Source organism: Exserohilum turcica (assembly GCF_000359705.1).
Source record: "Exserohilum turcica Et28A unplaced genomic scaffold SETTUscaffold_19, whole genome shotgun sequence".
Taxonomy (NCBI): domain Eukaryota; kingdom Fungi; phylum Ascomycota; class Dothideomycetes; order Pleosporales; family Pleosporaceae; genus Exserohilum; species Exserohilum turcicum.
Genome location: NW_007360014.1, coordinates 168,580 through 183,045, shown reverse-complemented (window position 1 = coordinate 183,045; position 14,466 = coordinate 168,580). Strand labels below are relative to the sequence as shown.

The 14,466-nt window shown below is 50.4% G+C and overlaps 5 protein-coding genes across 5 annotated transcripts; 1 reads left to right on the top strand and 4 right to left on the bottom strand.

Moving 5' to 3' along the window:
* Window positions 1-948: 948 nt before the first annotated feature.
* Window positions 949-1,659, bottom strand: SETTUDRAFT_109505 (uncharacterized protein; the record flags this gene model as incomplete). The annotated part of the gene is made up of 1 exon (XM_008026586.1): window positions 949-1,659. One exon carries the CDS (start codon window positions 1,657-1,659, stop codon window positions 949-951), a length of 711 nt encoding a protein of 236 aa, XP_008024777.1.
* A 965-nt stretch (window positions 1,660-2,624) lies between these two features.
* Window positions 2,625-2,892, bottom strand: SETTUDRAFT_28183 (uncharacterized protein; the record flags this gene model as incomplete). Its single annotated transcript, XM_008026522.1, has 2 exons — window positions 2,625-2,652; window positions 2,711-2,892. 2 exons carry the CDS (start codon window positions 2,890-2,892, stop codon window positions 2,625-2,627), a joined length of 210 nt encoding a protein of 69 aa, XP_008024713.1.
* Window positions 2,893-4,827: 1,935 nt separating this feature from the next.
* On the bottom strand, window positions 4,828-5,718 carry SETTUDRAFT_39334 (uncharacterized protein; the record flags this gene model as incomplete). Its single annotated transcript, XM_008026534.1, has 2 exons — window positions 4,828-5,579; window positions 5,640-5,718. 2 exons carry the CDS (start codon window positions 5,716-5,718, stop codon window positions 4,828-4,830), a joined length of 831 nt encoding a protein of 276 aa, XP_008024725.1.
* An 838-nt stretch (window positions 5,719-6,556) lies between these two features.
* Window positions 6,557-10,755, bottom strand: SETTUDRAFT_168979 (uncharacterized protein). The gene has a single exon (XM_008026585.1). The coding sequence runs from the start codon at window positions 10,648-10,650 to the stop codon at window positions 7,045-7,047; it is 3,606 nt and encodes a 1,201-aa protein (XP_008024776.1). The 5' UTR covers window positions 10,651-10,755; the 3' UTR covers window positions 6,557-7,044.
* A 1,631-nt stretch (window positions 10,756-12,386) lies between these two features.
* Window positions 12,387-13,555, top strand: SETTUDRAFT_168978 (uncharacterized protein; the record flags this gene model as incomplete). The annotated part of the gene is made up of 1 exon (XM_008026584.1): window positions 12,387-13,555. A coding segment is annotated over exon 1 (880 nt), but the record flags the coding sequence as incomplete, so codon positions are not given.
* Window positions 13,556-14,466: the final 911 nt, after the last annotated feature.

Below are 14,466 nucleotides of genomic sequence, written 5' to 3'. Positions count from 1 at the left end.
CCCTAGGGTAATACCTTCTAGTTCACTGTTGTAAACTAGTTGGTTATTTCCTATAGTATATTGTTCTTGGGCTATTTGTGTTGTTCCTAGATAGAATGCAACCCCTACTCCTACACCTTTGCCTTGCTTTGTAGCTGAGGCATCAGAATAGATAGATAGGAGGCTGTTATCTACTGAGCGAATGCTATAGTTGTCGTCTGAACAAGCGAACCCGAGAAGGCGACATATCCGGCAGGTAGAAGTCCGTAGTTGGTCTACAGTCTGACTCAGTGTAACAAACTCGAATGTCTCGTTATCCCAAGCAAATGCGCGACAATGGTCACATATGTCTCCATCCAACTCTTCCATTTTTTGAGTTGATAACAATCAATATCTGTAGTGGAAGAAAAGTACGTCAAGGTAGCCTCGTAGGGATAATTGGAGCATGAAGTAAAATTTACTCAGCTGGGGAGTATTGATCCTATTTGGAATATGGGTGCATGCTGAGGATGGCAAAGGAGTAGAAGTGAGAAGGAGAGGCAGGCTGTCGTTCCTACCACGCTGACACTGCCATACCAAGACGCTAAGCGAATACGGAAGAGGCTGAGTGCAACAGGTCAGGCAGCCACACAGGCTGCAGGCACCAAAACAGTTGACCGGATAATTTTCTAAATGATTGCACAGCCATTCTGCATTCAAGTGGAAAAGTGGGAATAAATCACCCAGAGTATTCGCAACTGTTGATACAGTATGGAGAGGATTTAGCTACAGATTAGCAGCAGCAGTGTTGCAGAGCATAATTGCCAAGACCAGGCATGCAAAGAAAACGTCAATCAATTTATATACAGCCATTAAAGTATACCGAGATAAGAGTGTTCCTCGCAAAAGAAAGTGAAAAAGAAGAAAAAGAGAAAGAAGACAAGGAAACCAAAGAAGAACAACGCCCAGTGTATATATATCCCGCATGCATCAAGGGACATAGGGCGGCGGGGGTTCGCGCTCCCCCAACTCGGTCGACACAGTTGGCGCGTAGTACGGCCTGGCGCCGGCGCCATAGGCATGCGGGTAGGAGTCCCAGTTGTCATCATGGGCGGCATGGCCAAACACGTCGTGGTCTCCGGTCGCCATTTCATACGTCAGCCCCGGCGACGTAGGTGTAGCGCCGAAGGCGGGCGTCGAGACCGAGTACCCCGCGTTGGCGTAGAGGCCGTGGTGGTGCTGTGTAGGCTCCAGGCCAAGGGCGGGTTGTTCGGATACGTCGTGTGGGCGGTAGCCGTTGGCGACGGGCATGCGCGACAGCGTTGCGAAGGAGTCGGTGCGATGCAGCGAGGGCTGGATGATGATGTGGGGCTTCCGCTGGGGGACGGGTCGCCGAGGGATGTTGAAGCTCTGCGTGTGTGGAGGGGCTTGCGGTCGCGGTGGTTGCTGCGGCGCGACCAGGGCCTCGGGCATGGGCGTCTGAGGCGGATACGTCTGGGGGCAGGGCTGCGGTGCCATTGACATGTATGCGTATTTTTGCTGCGGCCTGGCGGCGGCGTGGTGGGCACAATTTGCTCCGGGAAACGAGTGCTGTCGTTTAGGCTGGGCGTCTTCCTGGCCTGTTTCCTTCTGGTTCTTCTTTCGATAGTGGCGGTGGAGCAGGTAGCCGCCTGCGACAATCTCGAGGCCGCCAAAGATCATGGTGGGTGCACGGCGATGTTGTATGGGATGCGGCGAGTAGAGCTACGGGGGGGTAGCTTGCTTTGTAACAAAAGTCGGGTGCTGGAGAAGAGGCGGATGGGCTGACTGAGGCCATGACTATGCAAATATGTGCTCAGCCTCTCTGGCCAAAGCGAAGGAGCGAGCTATTGGTGCCGCAGTCTCCGCGCGTGGTGGCGGAGTCGAGAGGTGCAGCACGCCGGCGCCCAATGAGCGACTCCATTTCGCCTGCCTAGTCGCTCGAGACGAGCGACCCCCCACCCATCGTAACCATGATACTCCCATGGACAGCCACCACCACACCTACAAGTGTGGTTTCACAGTCTGCAGCACCGTGAGTTTCTGGCTTTTTTTCCCTGTGTGCATCAAGTCGAATGCGATTGGTTGTTGTCCAGCTGCTCTATACAGCCGCGCAGCACATAGTCGACACAGATAGCCAATGCTTTCCTTACCCCCGCATTTGCTCAAACACTCTCTTGATTGATATAGCATGCCTGATAAATAGTACCGAGACGGCAGAGAGACATCCATGCCAACCAGAGCGCTTGCTGAGTGTGAGCGAGGCTGTCTCTCGGGTCTGAGATTGAGCACTGAAGCTTGAGTGACTTGGAGAGAATGCATCTGGACATCTATGAACATTATCCAAAGCCATTGGGCGGCTACACCACACCTAGCAACACATTGTGAACAATATACCAGCTTCAGGGACTTGATTCGTAAACATGTCATTTATTCATACAGTGCACTAGCATCAACCGTAACAGTACCCCGCGTAAAGCCTTTCTGGATCTCCACGCAGCATCCAAAACCAAGAAACAACGCAATCATTTGCATCTCATCATAACTTTTTCCTTGATGGCCATGTCAAGAACCTGAGTAAATCCCCCGTTGAAAACCGCCACTCTGGCGAATCGCGGATCGTAAAAAGCTGGGAATGCCACCCTGCTTTACTTGTAGTTGGGGGCAGGGACAACGCTAAACACGCCAACATTAGCAAAATAGAAGACATGGGCATACCATTAGAGAGACTCACTTGTGCCAGCCAGGACCCAGTCCTTGGATAATGGGGCCTGGGAGAGTGATTCCGGGGCCGTTCAGCGCATCTGCAAGCACGGGGATGGCGCGCTTCTCGTCGGCAGCGGGTTGAGAGGCTGGGTTGGGGATGGCGAGCGCCATGACGCAAGGAGCGAAGACAAGGACTGCAGAGAGCTTCATTGCGGATGTGTGTGTGTGTGTGTGAAATACCTGTCACAGGGTGTTGTTGATGGGCTGTGAATGCGTTGCTGTTGAGTATGTTCATATACCTGCCAGAAAGGCAGCATTATATAAACGCAGCGTCAACTAGAGTATTGCATGCGGGAATAACTGAGTCGCGCCCATTCTGTCTCTTGGTCCGTTTCTCCACAAATGCGGTCTCTCTTCTGGAGCAGTATCCGCTAGTTAAGCCGAGCGAGATAAGTGCTTACTTGCCTACAGCTTCTGGCGGAAGAGTGCACATTCCCTTACTCTATTGTCTTGGTACGCCTAGTTGCTTGCAAGGAATCGCCAGCCAGGTACTGCGCTCCCCTCGTGGTCTGTATAGTTTGGTTAAACGTTCAAACGTGTATCTGTGCTCTGCTGACGCGATAGCGCTTACCCCGGTTCTGACTAGGGTAAATGCTGTTAATAGTAGTACGTGGTATACTTGGCTCGACTAAGACGAGTTAGCATGGCTCGTGAGTTTTGATTGCTCGTCGTTGTTACAGCCTTACATCTCTGCGGAATGCCTTTGACCAACGACTATAGGTTCACCAAAGAAACAACTTCCCCCAGCCATCTTGCATAAGAAACAGGCACTAATCGCGGAAGCCCGCCTAGCTATGCAGTCAACCAGACTACTCGACCCGAAGTAGGCCCGGGGGCAACCATCACCATGGAGAGCACGACACTACTACGTACCATGAATTATGCCTATCTGCTTAACCCACGGGCGCTCTATATACAGTTTCCCCATGGAGTCTAATAGCATGCGACTTCTGTGGATAGCCTCATGTATGTAGGCTTCAACTCGGACGCTAAGCACCTTGTCTTGCACCTGATTGCGACATTGCCGAAATACGAGGCTGATCTGTGGCAAGGAAATCCACCCGGTATATTCACCGAGAGAGAAACAAACGGGCGGGCTTTGGGCCAAGAAGATCAGCTGATTGATACCATGGCTATTTGACTACATGGAACATACCAGCGCAGCAGCAGGATACTTGGCGGAGATAGCCTTGAGGTTGTGAACGTTTTAACTAAAAAACAAAACAAAAACAACTTGGGTTGTTTTTTTCTTATGTTGAATTGATACCATTAGTTATCAGAAGCACCGAATAACATTGCAACCACACTTCACCACACCCCCGGTCCTGAAACAAGAAACTGTTCGGGGTAACAGTCTGGGGGAGTCATGCCGCCTTTCTATTCCTGGAGCCGTCGCATTCTCCCAAGTGCTGAATCATGCGAGTTTCTTAGGAACACACACGTGTGAGATCTCGTTACGTCATGCGCCATGCCAGCGAACCCGGTGCACCTTCCCCGGATTCGAACGAGGGACAAGTGCGGTGGACAGTGCGGAAGTCGCGTGGGTGAATCGCCATATCATGATCAGCAGGCACGTCAGTGCGTGAGATTACGGCATCCGCGAGGGAAAAAAACTTCAACGACATACACCCCTCCATTGCATATATCCGAGTAGTCGAGCAAGAGGATTCAACGAGCTGCTGAGTAGTGCCGATCATATTACAGTTGTGAATAGAGCTTCGCCATCTGTTGAAGTCAGCTCGTTCCTTTTTGCGAGTCCCCCGGACGGATTTCTAATGCGCCCACCCCGTACGTCCTGCACACTCACAAAATACCAGATACCAACCAGTCCACTTTGATCCAAGCGCGCAGCTCTATCGCTCAGGACCACATGGCTCCTTCACGATAAGATACATGATTGGAACTCGGAGATGCAACGTGCCCTGACTACTGGCGGGTATGGCGCCACTTCGGACCAACTATCCAACGGATAGCGTACACATTATATTCTGGAAGCACGGTAAGCCTATCTTCCACGCTGTGCCAAGGAACATGTGTGGTTGAACAGGGCCTTTTCCACACATAGCTCCAAGCCTTTCCTGGTCATCAGGTGGTGTTCGTTTGACAAACGGCGCTTTTTTCCGTTTCCGCGACTTGAATTTGGACGCTATCGAGATCCCGGTCGATGTTCTGAAGCCCAACCATTTCCAGCCACTTTTTAACGGCTTCAGACTTCTGGTGGGGTCGGTTCTCGTGTACCGAATCGTCTTGACGAGCACTGTTGCTGCCACTCTTCTCCAGCATCCACGGCTCTGCGGCAGTGTCCTTGAGCTCGACGACCAGCTGGTAGTAAACGGACAGATCCCCGTAGTACCATATACCAGTGACAAACTGGTTGACGTACTCCCCCCAGACCCGATTACCTTTTACGTCGATAAGCGCCGCCAGGTTGGTACGGTCCCAGCGGGGCATGTCTGTCCAGTGCAGCAAAAGGCCGGGTGCACTGTCCAGAGCGCGAATAAGTGCCAGCACGTCGTGAGCCTGTTCCTTCAACGGGAGACGTAAAGAGCACTGGCCGCAGGCTGCCGCGGCCGAGACAAAGAAATCCGAGATATATCTTTGCAGCTCCCGCATGCTCTGCAGCTTGACGGGTGCATGCGCTCGATGTAGCGGCAGAAACTCGCCTCGAATCTTGCGGCACGTCTGCGTCAACCCGAGCGACTGTCTCTTCAGCAAAGACCAGTGCAACGTGCGACTCGGTGTGCGGAAAGCAAGTCGCAGTGGATACGGAGGCGGCCTGGGCCGCACTCGGCATGAAGTACCTTCCAGAACACATACGTAGATGCGATTGCGAAGTTCTGCCGTACAGAGGAAAATCAGTCATTATTCAACACCACAATATACCGCTCGCCACATACCTCCGGGCAATTCTAAGAGCCGGCAACGCGGGGGCGCCATACCGCCATGTTCGCTACCCACTGTTGTCGCGTCGCTCATTATAGCCCTGAGTGTCCTCGATATAGTATAGCTGGAGCTGAATCCGGACCCCAATCAATGAGCAATCGTTTCGTGCGCGTCAAGGTTTCAAAGGCGGTGTTTTGATTGTTTTCGCTGCTGGAACGGCTGCCTAAGCAAATGCTGACGCGCTAGTAGTTCCTTACGTACTTACAAACGGGTGCGTTCAGCATAAGTAAACTGTGAAGCGCACTACTCGAAGCGGCAACGTCATTTTTTCTCGCGTCGCTGCTTGCTGATTGGTTCGCCTGGTGCGCGTGAGGGCTGAGCTTAATCATACGTGACTTGAATGGTAGGTGCGCGGATTCTGGGGAGTGTCTTTTGCATTTACTGCTAGGCGGCCTTTGTATCTTTGTTCAGTATGCAGTGTTTTGTGGTTGCAATCTTGATAGAGTTGGACTTGGATTTTCGGACTAAAGGGCGAATAGTGGGCCTGATGACTATGTCAACTGTCGAGACTCCTATCAGTCTAGATGGCGATGACTGTATTTTTCTAGACTTCAATATTTCCGATTAACAGCTCGGGCCCTTTGCACTCCTGCTCGAAAAAAAGTGTACTGCATGATGTGCGGAATTGTCGTCAGTGTTAACAAAAGGATTTGAAAACATTTTCTGGAGCATTTCTCATCCAATCAAGAGAGCACTCTCCTTTCATTTGGTCTTAATGACTGTCTAAAGAAACCCAAATCGTTCAATTGTAAATACCGCTAAAAAACAGTATACTATCTACCCTGACCTTCACATCTATCTATACATGTCTCCATACTCAGCAAAAGCACAAACAACGCCATTTTTACTCATCCCCTCTCCCCATACATTTCAGTGGCCAAATCAATTAATGATCCATAGCTGCAGCAACGTCAATACAAGCATCTAACAAACAAGGCGCCTAGCAGTGCAGCACATCGGCTCGGAAAAGTGGGCGTAAACGACTTGGCAGATGTCACAATCAGGAAGCTTGGCTCGTTTCCCCAGACGCATGAATTCACAAACCTGCGATTAGAAATCAGAAATACTTGTTGTTTTTCTGGAAATGCGGAACATGGAATGGTTGTGGTGTCGCTTCATAACGATAGATGAGATCGCTTCGCTTCCAGTGCTGGTGGTGCTGGTGCTGGTAGTGAATATCAGCATCGTGGTGCATGTAGCAATCTGACGGGCCAGCAAAGCTGGACCAAAAGCAGCGCTCTTGGTAGATTCCCCGTCTTGGTTTCTAGACAAAAGCACTCCATACTAACAAACCCTAATAAACCCTGCAGTGCTAACCAGCCCGCCCCCCATCTCACCCCTTTCCAGCGAGCGGAATACTTAAACGGCTATTGTAAGATCTGGATGTGGATCAAGCAATATAACAGGCTGCTTCGCCTCAGCCGCCATGAATTCAGGGAAAACAAGGCGAAGAGCATCATGCATCATCTCAGTCTCTGTTTCTCCTTGCTCATCCACCAGCATCTCAACGACCTTTGCGATTGCTTCGTTTGACGGGTCCGCCGAGACCATGGCTTCTCCGTGGTAGATTGCGTGCAGCAGACGATAGACTGTCTGTGACAGCGCAGCATCCTTGCTCAGCGGCGATACGCTGCTAGCCCACACATAAAAGCGGATGGTTCGCACGAGGACCGGCCAGCAAACGAAGTGGTGAGCCGGAAGATGCAGGCCGAGTCCCTCGCCCTCGTTGACGCCCATTCTCTGGGCGAGCTCGATGAAAAAATCGGGAGATAGTATTAGCCCCCGCGAGATCCGAGGCTGTTGGTGCTCTTCTCTTCCTTCCCCACCTTCGTTGTCCTGGCCGGGAGGTGTCATTTTGGAGGCATCGTGGAGGAAGTTGTTGTTTGATGCTGCGTTGCTGTTGTTGCTGCTGCCGCTACTGCCGGGTTTTTCCTCGCCGCGAGGTTGCTTCTCGAGGAAGTCTGTTTCTTCGACCAACTCCACGCTTGGTCCAATGTAGTGTGAGACTATCAGCTTGATGGCGTCGGTAAGCTTGTTCCTAACGGCGCTTTTTTCAACGTTACACGTATCTGAGACTATGCTGGAGTCGGCCATGTATCCTTGATATCGGGCCAAGAGCTCGTTAAGCTCAAGGCTCGATGGATGATCTGGAAGCTTGGTCACGTCGACATCCACGACCAGCGTTTCCATGTTAATTTTAGAAACATCGAATCCAGACCATGCAGTAGCAGAGACGCTTTGGAACCACTCAATGAACTGTCGGCGCAGCTCACGCACTCTGCTCGAGGAAATGAGAAAATCCGGTGGTAGCGATAGACGCGCGAGGCCTATGCCGAGAGACTCTTTTGCGTAATCTGCAAACTCAACAGGCGACTGGAAGTGCGAGAGTTCGGGTGGTTTCCATCCACGCCGTGTTGGGCCTTCGACGTCGTATACGTAGTGGAAGGCATATATCGCCATGGGCCAGTTGTTAAGCTCCATGAAGATAAGAGCGAACTTGAGATACATGATATTGTACTCCTCGTGAGAAAATGGCATCCAGTCGGCCCGACCGCTCTCTTTTTTAGACAACAGCTCCATGGCTTGTTGGGCGTGGCGTCCCGCAGTTTCCCACTCCCTCAGATCATAGTATAACAGTGCCAAGCCCCTCTGACACGCAAACTGCGTGGCCGTATCTCCGCTCCAGAGAGCCTGTCGTAGCAGCTCTACAAAACAGGCCTTGGCCTCATCAACCCGCCTCACCGCCAACAGCAGATTGGACGTGTCAATGGCCCTTACCAAGTTGGATCGATCAATCTTGTCGTTTTCGTTCCCCCACCCGACATCAACCACCTCTTGGATGCGTTGAGTGACTTTGGTACCTACGCGGGTCTTTCTGGGTCGCCTAAAATCGTCCCCGTACCACGTTGGAAGAGGCACTGATTGCTCATCGGCCACTTTTTTCATCAGATCTAGGAACGGCGTCATGACATTTTGGTTGTATGTCCTGTCTCCCTGCTTTGACACCTGAAATAGTGCCTGGCATGTGCGGGCGAGACGAGCGTAGTATTCGGCCTGTTCCTCTGTCGTCTTTGCAGCGGCGCGGCATAGGACAATACCAACCATAAAGGCAATCTTGGCCCCTGGAAAGTGCTTGCTCATAGAAAGGTAGACATTTGCCAAATCCCAGAGATCATCCGCCAGCATGCTTGCTTGTCCTAGATCCAGTGGCTTATCTGAAAGCAGAGGTACCCGCGAGATACTCAGCATTTTTCTGACAAAAGGAAGTGATTTGCCCGGGGACTTGTCGACGTAAAATTGGTATAGGTGGAAGCACAGTCGCCTGTAGATATGAGAGTATACAGGGTAAGTGGCATTTTCCAGTTGCGAGCGCGTTTCGTAGAGCTTGATGGCGGTTCCCGCATGCTCCAGCAGTATATCAAACGGGGTGGTGGCAGAGATCGACTGGATGGCGTGTTCCCACAAGATGTTGGTGATGGGCAGCCAGATCGACAGCGCGAAGACAGCCAAGTCGGGGTCAGTGGCAACGTTGGAATTGTCCTTGGAAAAAGAATGCAGTGCGGCGAAGTAGTTGAGCGTATTGAAGTATGACTCGGCCAAGGCACTGGCGTCGTCGGCTAGTACCTTCATGGCCCGGAGGGCAAGGTCCCGGTAAAATGTCTGGAACAGATGTTGCTGCCAGGAACGGTACGTCTCCATACTGAGGGTATTGCCCTGTAGTAGAAAAGGCATGTTCTCATGGTACTGCCCCTGGTCAAGCAGAAAGCGAAGCATGTTGTTCAAAAGTGGATGGACAAGATAGAACCGCTGCTTTTCGCCCCTCGAGTACGGAACCGGCCCCCGCTCCTCTTGAATCCAAGTTGATCCAATGAAGTTAACTTTGACAAATTCAAGAGCATCTTCGGCCGTCAGAGATGCGCCGGGGTAAAAGGAGTTGATAGCAGAAGAAAGGTATTCGAAAAAGCTTGGCGTGAAGGAATTGGTTGGGGCTGAGAGCCCCAGGAGGAGGAGCACTCTGGGAGTGTCGGAAATGTATCTGGCATGGATGCGCCTGACGAATTCCAAACACTCACGGATCTGGCTTTCGGCTAGGTTGGGTGCCATGTATGCGACAAGCAAGACGTTGAATGCCGTTCGAGCGTTCGATGTGGTGATTGGCGTAAGGACCATTCCTTTGATCGTGTTGGTGATGGCGGATGGGTTGCAGCGAAGCGTGTACATCATGTAGCCAATACACTTGATGCTGTCTGGGTCTTGAACCTTGTTACCCAGGCCCTCCGCTCGTAAGATTGCATGTGCTAGACTGCAGGCATGAGGATGTGATAGCGGCCCAAGTTCATATATAGCATGTCCTGGGAGCCCAAGCCAGCGCTCACTCGAGATGGAGTTGAGAATAATCATCGTACTTCCGCCTTTGAGTCTGCCGATGAAGTCTTTTAGATGTGTCTTATCCTTATCGCTGACATCGCCCGGTTGTCCATTGGCTACCGACATCAAGGGGTTGCTCAAGCACTCGACCGAGTCAATATGGATAACGAAGGGGTTGGATACTAGCTCCGAGACGAAGCTTTCGAGCCGTCCGGGGTAGTCGGGCCGGGTATTGTCGTAGAGCTCCCGGAGCAATGAGAGGATGTTGCTTTTATCCCGACTTTTGTACGAAAGATCAAGGCATAGTGTAACAACACCAGTAATGAGCCAGCAACGCATAAGCCATTGGCTAAAGGCTGTCTTCCCGCACCCATGCACCCCCCTTATGAGCATTATATTCGTCCTCTTCTCACGGAAGAACTGCCACTCGACCGCCATCCCGTCGTAATGGCGGCCGAGAAAGGGGCCCCAGCTTTTAAACTCTTTGTCGACAGAAGAGCACATCTTGGACATCTCCATCATCTGCTTGGAAGGTCTGGGGAGCTTCAAAACCGCCGCCACTTCCTGAGAAGCCTCAGTGGCCCCGCTGTGATACATTACAGGAACGACAAAGTCGGGCAGTTCTACTTGCACGCTGAGATAACTGTCTCGAGTTCGGTTCCCGAGGAGTACTTGGCGCCCAAGGTGTGTGGCTTCGGATACGCTGTATGTGCCGGTTAGGTAGAATGAGTAAAAGGTTTTGATGAAGTAGGACGCTGCTGTGGACGTGAGAGGGAACTGCATCGCCACGACATCTTGGATGCCAAAGCTAAGAAGCTTCATCGCCATGTTTGACCTTCCGGTGTTGGTCACTCTCGCTGAGTCACATGAGTTGAACAAGACTGTACGAACCTCATTCGACTGCAAGGTTTCTCCGATTTCATCGAAAGTTGGTAGGTATTCGTTTTCGCCGCTGCCTGACAAGAATCGGAGACGCGCAGTCCCATCCTGGACGACCCCATGCACATCAAAGTGCACCATGTCAAACCAAGGGCCATCGCCACCACTCAAGTGCCATGCCTCGGTGCGAGACGAGATGTTTTTCTTGAATGCGCTCCATGTTCCTGGCCGGGAAATTTCGAGACGGAATTTGGCGCTTTGCTTGGGGTCCATGTCGACAAGGAGATCCGAGATGGCCTCGCAAGCAAGATAAGGGTCGATGTCTTCACCCTTTTCAGGACGTGACACTGCTAGAAGGATATTGAAGGTTGGTTTAATGATTGCAGGCCGGTGTCTCATGGGTGCAGGAGATAGTGATGTTCTGGGAGCCTGGACTGCTGCAATTCGACGGATAATGTAGATCCATTTCGCCTCAACGTTTTGCAGCCTGTGGAGACACTCCAAAGTCTCCCACAGAAGACCGTGAAATAACGATCCACTTTCGGTATCCTCGATGTCGACGTAAACTCTTGGAAGCTTCCAAATGTCCCTTGATACCAGCTGGCCGTGCCTTTTAAGGAGCTCATCGTTTACATCCAAGTGGCGTGTGAGGTCTAGCTGTTCCTCTAAGCACCGGGCGTACTGAATCAGACCTTGGAAGATTTCCTCTGCCTTCGCGGACTCGTACGGGTAGTGCCGACAGAATTTCCTAAAGACCCATTCCAGGCTTTCTTTCGATGGTTCCTCCAGAATCTCTGCAGGATCTCTGACTGCCACATAACGTCATTACAAAAGTTTTCTAGATACCTACAAATACGCTTCGGTTAGGTATCAGTGAAATACAGCAAGAAACTTACTCTTCTTCTCCCACGTGGACATATCCTGTTGAATGTAGACATTCCAAACACCTGAGGCCGGTGACGACGTTGCTCGAATATGGACTCGTACTGAAGTTCTCTCCTGATCTTTACGCCACGGCAAGTGGAGATGACCCATAACGGATGAGGCCAACTCAGCGACAGGAGACGGCAGCAGGTTTAGCTTGTTCATCTTTTGTTATTACTACTCGGGCTTACCACTTCCCATTAAAGGTTTGCGTCCAGGTATTGCGATATGCAAGACCCCATCCTCGCGTAAATATCTCAGCGAACTGTCACTAAGGGGTTCTAGCAGAGAGGCCTTTTTGCCGGTGGCCTGATCTCAATGCTGATGACCTAACAAATATCTTTGTTTGTGTGGATCGGGAGATTTTCAGCTCTGAGTGTGTCTGAAGATGCTATTCGCTCCAGTTCTCGTGTTGCTAGCGCCAGCTTGGCAAGCCAAGATGCATGATGGGATGATCAAAGGGAGTCCACTCATTGTGGCGTGGTTGACATCCCGCATCAAATTGTGCCGACTAACGTACGACATCCCTCTCCTCAGCCTGCTCCATTCAAAAATGTGGGCATGATTCAGCGAAACTACATATGTCGCTCGTCTCATTGTTCCCGTACATTGAATCTTTTTAGATTCGATTTCTAAGATTATCGTGCGCAAGAAGCGGGTTTCGCCTGCACCGACAACAAGGGACAATGGGTGACAAGCCAACATTCGTACTTCTTTCTCAGAGGCTCCCCGCCGACACCCTAGCACACAACTTTCTAGGACGCATTGTCGAAAATGTTAAGTACCCAACCTTCGGGTTTCGGCCAGAAGATTCAAGTCCACTCTTTACCGAGTCACCAATCGAAGTTTCCGATACCGATGCTTCGATCTACCACGAAGCAAACAGAGAGGGCTCAGCAAAGGGAGAGCTCAGCAGACTTTTTGGGCTTTCGGTGAGAGAAACCGAAGAAGAAAAGGCATCCCTCAAAGGCAAGACTATCGTCACCAGACTCCTTCTGCAACATCGTGACGTCTTCAAAAATATCATGAAACTCCACGAGGAATCCATTACGGAGTTTGTCGAGGAAAATGACAGTGTTGGGTACATGGTCGTTGGCCTCAAGAACATTTTCAACGGTACCATGGAGAGAGCGTTCCAGAAGTTTCGACACCTAAATGCGGACGTTTCATTGCCTATTGGAACCGCAGTGTGGGCAGCTTCTTCGGGGGCACTGAATCTGGGGTCAGCTGTTGATCCCAAGGCGGAATTCGGCAAACACAGCACCGCCAAATGGGCCGCATTCAGCCAAATCGAAGACGAACAGATCTTCGCTGTTCAGTATCGCATCATTGAATTGAGAGAGGGCTTAATCAGCTGCTGGGGCAAACCAAAGCTGAAGATAGGAGGGGTCATGGAATTCCAGGATGGTGTATTTGGGGAAGGCGAACACTCGAGGTTCCAAAAGAAGGCTGTTCTTGAGGAAGACGATGAGGAGCACAGTAGCGATAACGATGAGGGTGAGCTGGTCTTGTCGGATAAATCATTAAGAGACGAGGAATTCGACTTTCTGGGGTTAACATTTGTGAGTTGAAGAATTTGGTCGAGCACCGAGACCTGGTTTAGGTTACAATTGCTGGTTTTGTCGACATATGTTATTACACTTCAATTGAAGAGATAGAAAGCTGAACGAAGATAATAGCACCTATTATTATTATTATTATTATTATTAGTATTCTAGTTGAACGTCCTTTTTCAGCCCAAAGGGCTATATAAGACGTGTAGGGTTTTTAGGCCTATAAGTATCTTAGTAGGTTGTTTCTAGCTACGATATTTAGGAGGGGTTTTAACTAGATAAAGGTGAGGCTTGTAGCCTATTAGTTAGTAGGTAGGGGGGGGGATAGGGTGGGGGAGGTGTATGGCTACCTGTTACAGGTATTACTCCTCGTTTTCTGTGTTTCCCTTGTACTAGGCTTGTGTTCTAGCCTTTGTTTCTTGAATAAAAGTAATAGTTGCTTCTATACCTTCTTTTGTTTGAAGGAGGATAGGTAGTGATAGATCGCCTTCGCAGGCTTCTCTTAGTCCTTTCCTTTCCTCTCTATATAGATTACATCTAAATAGAATATGAGGTAGGTCTTGTATAGACCTATAGTTGCAGGGGCAACTATTAGAATCTACTTTCCCTCTCTTATATAGGTAGTCCCTTAGGTAACAGTGCCCTAGTTTAAGTTAGTAGAAAGCGCTAGAAATCTCTCTTCTAGTATTGCTAGGAATAGCGATTTGCTTTCTTATCTTCCACTTGTATTTTGCTGCGTACGTTTGTGGATTCTTGCTAGTGGCTTTTTTCCTATACTGTTCAAGTTGGCTTAGCCATTCTCTCTCTCCTAGCTGCTTAATTCGCGAGCTAGTAATAGCTAGGCTAGTTTTGCTAGTAGAAGGAGGGTCTAGCTCAGTAGCTTCTTTAGCTAGGGCGTCTGCTTTTTCGTCCCAGGGATGTCTTGGTGGCCTGGTACCCAGTAGAGGCTAGGGGCGTATACCTATCTCCTCTAGTTTCTTTGTTGCCTTTATACATCTAATTTGCCATTCTTGGCCTAGNTTATTAGAAGCAGTCTTTAACCTAAGTAGAGCAGCTT